The sequence below is a fragment of the Dendronephthya gigantea genome, unplaced genomic scaffold (genome assembly GCF_004324835.1).
Source record: "Dendronephthya gigantea isolate DGI-Jeju-01 unplaced genomic scaffold, DenGig_1.0 000007F, whole genome shotgun sequence".
Classification (NCBI taxonomy): domain Eukaryota; kingdom Metazoa; phylum Cnidaria; class Anthozoa; order Malacalcyonacea; family Nephtheidae; genus Dendronephthya; species Dendronephthya gigantea.
Window position 1 is genome coordinate 3441797 of NW_021163017.1, and position 5353 is coordinate 3447149.

Sequence of the window (5353 nt, forward strand, 5' to 3'; positions counted from 1 at the left end):
AGAAACGACTATAAAGACAGTGGCACGGTGCACGCAACGCTAGCTTCTCGCCAGCTACAGCGGCATAGATTAGGACATAGATGTGCAACTCGGCACATTTTAAGTGTCTTTGTATTGAAAGCAGATGAGAAAATGTAGAAAAACGACAATTTTAACATAAACGTTCGCAAGATTGCCTAGGTTCATAGATATTTGAAAATTCATCCTGGAGAGAAAGATTGAATCTATACTTCACCAGTTTCTGGTCCAATAGTACGATCGTACTTGTTTCTTCACGACCAGGTGAGCATTTTCTCGTTATCAATTTGCCAGCTTTGTTACAGAATCTGTTGTAATACCACCTCTTATAACTTCTTTCTCATTTCTGCTTTAGAACAAAGAAAGAAAGAAAACTGACAGAGATTTTTTTGCAGGAAAAGAACTCAATGCTTAAAAAAAGCTAAAATAAAAAAAAATTCTGCGAAAATGGACATTTTGTAAAGTGGAAAAGAAATTGAAATGCCACAACTTTGCTATCGATTCTGGCCGTAAAATCCCTCAAAATGATGATATAGAAAAAATGTTTAAGAATTACCCAACACAAGTATTCATTGAGAATTCATATGCTTTACAATGACGAGATAAGGGCAAAGAGCCGAAGTATCACTCTGAACTACTAAAAATATGATGCATTTCGCTGCTAATAATTTTCAAAATAATAGTAGGCAGTTGACGTAATTGATTTCATATTTTTAATTTTCAAAATTATTTGTCATATGAGTGTGGTTAATGCAGATTACAGCCTGGGAGAAATACGAGGAAACAACATATATTGTATTTGATCAGAATTTCCAGTTAATTCGGTAAAACAGAAATATATTAAGCGAGTCAAATATCATATCCGGCAAGGGCATTTCGATTTTGATGTAATATTGTCGTCCGTTGCGAAGAAAGGTCGACATGTTAGAACACGACATTGAATTTTTAGTGAAAGTCGATTTTAAAGAAAATACTGATACGCGCATTTACCCAAACACGTGCGTGAGTTTAAAACTGCGTGGATTTATAATGAAGACTAGAAAAAGCAAAAAATAAAATTGACAATAGGAGCAAAACGGGCATCCTGTTTGAAAAGGAATATTATTATGTCTTGTGATGTCCGGCTTGTTTTTCTTCACTTTCTTATTAGAAGCTCTTTGTACAATTGAGCTGTCGGTTATATCACAATAACTTGGATTGCTCGTCATTGTTTTTTCGCTTGTTTTAATCAGAAGATGGCGTTGATCTGGTTAGCAGGATTGTATGCAATCTTAGTATATTCATCTGGTAAGAAGCATACCTTTGTATTTTTTCATGTCACTTCGACCTTATCATTTAAACTTCAAGCTGATGATTGGAGATTTCATACGATTTGTTTGGCAACGGTGAATTTTATGCGACAATTCAGCACGTATATTCCCAGGGAGAGAGGGAGGCTATTACAATAGTCCATTCACCCAGTAATAAAGGCGTGAACTAAAGTTTGTGTTAAATTGTTGGATAAATACTTTCTAACACGTTTGATGACAAAGGTGATACTTTAACTCTTTCATAGGGTGAATTGTGTTAGACGTCAAAGCATATATATATAAGCAAGGGAGGGTCGTTTGTCTCATCCGTATACGGAGGGACTACTTGAGAAAGTAAAACACTTCACCTACGATATAGATTGCAACGGTATGCTTTAAGGCACATATTTATTTAGTATAATTATTGCGAGAAATAATTTTCGAGTAACTTTATTATTTTCAGGGGCCGGTTGTTCGAAAGGCGTTTAAGTCGCTATCCACCGTTTAACTCGCTATCCACCGTATAAAATTTAAACGCTTGAAAAATCGCGTTGTTCGTAGCCCGTTTAGCGCTATCCAGCGATTAAATTTTGCCTATCCACTGTATAAACTTAAACGGTCTCTCGAGACCGTTTAAGTCGCTATACGGCGGATAAATTGTTGTGTTTTTTAAATTTTATAAAAATTATTTATAAAATGGCGTTGTATAGATTACCAGGCATATATATTTACGCGCTTCCAAGAGTAAATAGACACGCTGATAGGAATTTCCGACGTGAAATAGACGACGTACTATTGTATTATAATGATAATGAGTTACGACAACGCTATCGCTTCGGTAGTGAAACCATTAGATATATAACTCGTCTCGTAGAAGATGACATACAACCTCAAACAAACCGTAACCATCCTGTTTCCGCCATACGACAAGTGTTGATAACACTTAGATTCCTAGCCTCGGGAAGTTTCCAGCAAGTTACAGGGGACACAGTCGCCGGTTTAGATAAGTCTACTGTGAGTAGAATAATTCGTCGGGTTACCGTAGCTTTGTCACGGAGAATAGATCAATTCATAAGATTTCCTAATTCGCAAGAAGAGCGCGATGCTACAAAGCAAGGATTTTACGAGATCGCTAATTTTCCATGTGTGATCGGTTGTATTGACGCGACGCACATCCGAATAATTGCTCCTAGTCACAACGAATGGGATTTTGTTAATCGCAAGAGGTACCATAGTATCAATGTTCAAGGCATTTGTGATTACAAAGGTAAGTCATAAATTTTTAATATTGAATGTCAATGACTGATATCACTGCAGTATGTAAACACTGTAAAGTGTAAACAAAAAAAATTCTTCAAACGAATTCCTTATAATTTTCGTTTATGAGAGGGCAGTTCCTTAAAATTCCTCATAGGGGTCTGTCATAAGGGTGTGAAAAGGGCAACAGGGTAATGGCAGGGCAAGAGAGAATAACAAGACATTTAGAGACTAAATTTTTACACCATATTGGGAAGAAATAAAGGGGGTTTAACATAGTTTTTCTTGCAGGAAAATTTACAAATGTTGTTGCAAGATGGCCTGGATCCACCCATGACAGTCACATCTTTCGTACCTCGCATATTAACCATGAGCTGGAGGAAACCAATTTTGAAAATGGTGTGCTCATAGGTGATAGTGGCTATGCATGCCTACCGTATCTCATGACACCCTACCTTGATCCACAAACACAATCCCAAAGGCGATTTAATCGGGCCTTAAAGATTACAAGGTCGATCATTGAAAGATCATTTGGTATTTTGAAGCGTCGGTTTCATGTTTTACATTCCGAGGTGAGAATGGCACCAGACCGAGTTTGCACCATCACCATTGCATGTTGTATTCTACACAATATAGCCATTGACAACAATGAGCCTCTGCCAGAGTTTGAAGAAGAAGAGCCATTTGAAAATGTAGTTTTTGAGGGAGTCGAGACAGGACAGGCAGTGAGGAATCACCTTGCAAATACATACTTTTAAAACTTTATTGCAGTTCAACATTTTAGAAATTGTTGTACATTGAGTGTAAACATAAATTGTATCCCTATAATATTCTATTCATATAAAATTCCAAAATTAATCATATGTACATTAACACAACTGTATTTGATAAAAATTTAAATATTTATTCATTAATATAATTGATTATTTATATAAATAACTTATACATGCACAACAATAATTAAAAATTAATATAATTTAAATTATCATGCAATGAGCATGTCATAAAAATGGTTCTGTAAATATTCTTAGAACAAATTTAAATAACTGATACACAAGTGTGTACATGCATTTAGAATAATTTAGATTATTTATGAATGCATGATGTTAAAATTGTTGTGAATTCATCAAAATTTAATTTTTAGATCAAGTGAGGATTTTGATTTGCATGTATTGCATCACACTAGAGCAATAGTGGCATCACCACTCTTGAAATGTACGTAGGAAAGGTTTTACCTAAGTTGTCGCACATGTGCATCCATTTAAAGAGTGCTAATGGTTGGGTATTTCTATGGAAAATATACTGGCATGTATATAAAAAAGTTGTTTGTTTGTTTTTTTATCTTTGAGGTGGTTGAATGACCTGATGTGAGAGCAATGTAAGAAATTAATGCAAATTAGTAACCCTTGCTTTGAGTTCCTCTATCTCCAGTTGTAGCTTTATTTTTGTTAACTCTAGGTTTTCCACCTCTAACTCTATCTTTCTTTTCTCCAACTGGAGCACATCAATATGCATTGATTGCACATCTTGGTTAGTTATCTTTCTCTTTTTCCTCGGCCCCCCAAAAGCAGCATGATCTGAGGACTTGGGAGTGGTACTTTCACTAGAAAGACTAGTGACTTCCACCTCAACTTCTACTGTCTCACCTTGAAGTAATGGCTCTTCACCAACACTATCAAAACTATCAACTGTGAAACTTTCTGGCTCAGGGGTAAAACTGGTTCCTACAAATACAGAACACAAAATGGTCAACGTTTTGAAAATAAGTAAAAAATATAGTGGTTTACTATGTTTATACTATGTTTATATTAGAGTATAGAAAATTATATTACACATTTAAAGACCTTCAAACAATAAAAATAGTATCATGATGTATGTCATGAGACATTTCAAACACGAGCGTACATAATAATATTAAAAGCTGTACAAAAGCTGTACTTATCTCAATGAAAGATGAAGTCATAGCGACATTGATACTTTTTCTTTCGAAAACAAAACTATCATTTATCGTGCGAAGTATTGCGTCGAGAGGACGAAAGCGTAGAAAAATACAGCACGATAACCGAATAAAACTTCGCAGTTCGTCACTTGAAATTTGTAGTGAATGAAAGAATATATAATTAAGGGCAAGGCGCATGAGCAATTTGACACTTACCTGACTCGATACCACCTTGGATACCCGAAAATCCAGGCTCATCACCAAAAATCTCAATTATCCTTTGGCTTGTTGAAGTGGGCGGTGCAGTCGGTCTTCCTCCTCCCGTTTTTTCTATCGATTGCCTTTCTTTTCCCATTTCTTTCCGAGCCACTCCACACATTGCTCGCCATTTCTCGCGAACATCAGTCTCCGAGCGCAAAGCGACGCCTAGTGCGTTCACTTTATTACAAATAGACCGCCAAACTGCGTGTTTTTTTTGGTTAGTTAATGTGTTTGAGAACTTTTCTCTTATAGTCTCTATATTTTCCTCGGCTAATTGCAATATTAAATTGCACTCAGCTGTGGAGAAATTTGGTTTTCTAGGTTTTCTTGCTTTTTTAGCCTCCATTTTGACACGACTACGACTGGTAAAAACCGGTTTTCGCCGGTTAAAGTAATCTTAACTAGCGGTTAGTTAAACGCGCTAGTAAACGGGCTTTGTGCAACGCGATTTTATCGCGCGTTTAACTAAACGCTGGATAATAAATTTATACGCTGGATAGTGGTTAAACGCCGTTTAAGTTAAACGCCTTTCGAACAACCGGCCCCTGGTAAGAAGCATATCTTTTTATTTTTAATGTCACTTCGAAAT

The 5353-nt window shown here is 36.0% G+C and overlaps 1 protein-coding gene across 1 annotated transcript; it reads right to left on the reverse strand.

The window, feature by feature from the left end:
- Positions 1–3950: 3950 nt before the first annotated feature.
- Positions 3951–5110, reverse strand: LOC114517229 (t-SNARE domain-containing protein 1-like). The gene is made up of 2 exons (XM_028536885.1): positions 4720–5110; positions 3951–4288 (listed from the first exon to the last, which is right to left on the reverse strand). Exons 1-2 carry the CDS (start codon positions 5108–5110, stop codon positions 3951–3953), a joined length of 729 nt encoding a protein of 242 aa, XP_028392686.1.
- Positions 5111–5353: the final 243 nt, after the last annotated feature.

Bases quoted from the DNA above. Each gene is read 5' to 3' on its own strand.
- LOC114517229 (XM_028536885.1), bottom strand. From the start codon at position 5,110: ATGGAGGCTAAAAAAGCAAGAAAACCTAGAAAACCAAATTTCTCCACA. The intron at 4,289-4,719 runs GTAAGTGTCAAA...CTGTATTTGTAG, and splicing joins CCAAGGTGGTATCGAGTCAG to GAACCAGTTTTACCCCTGAG.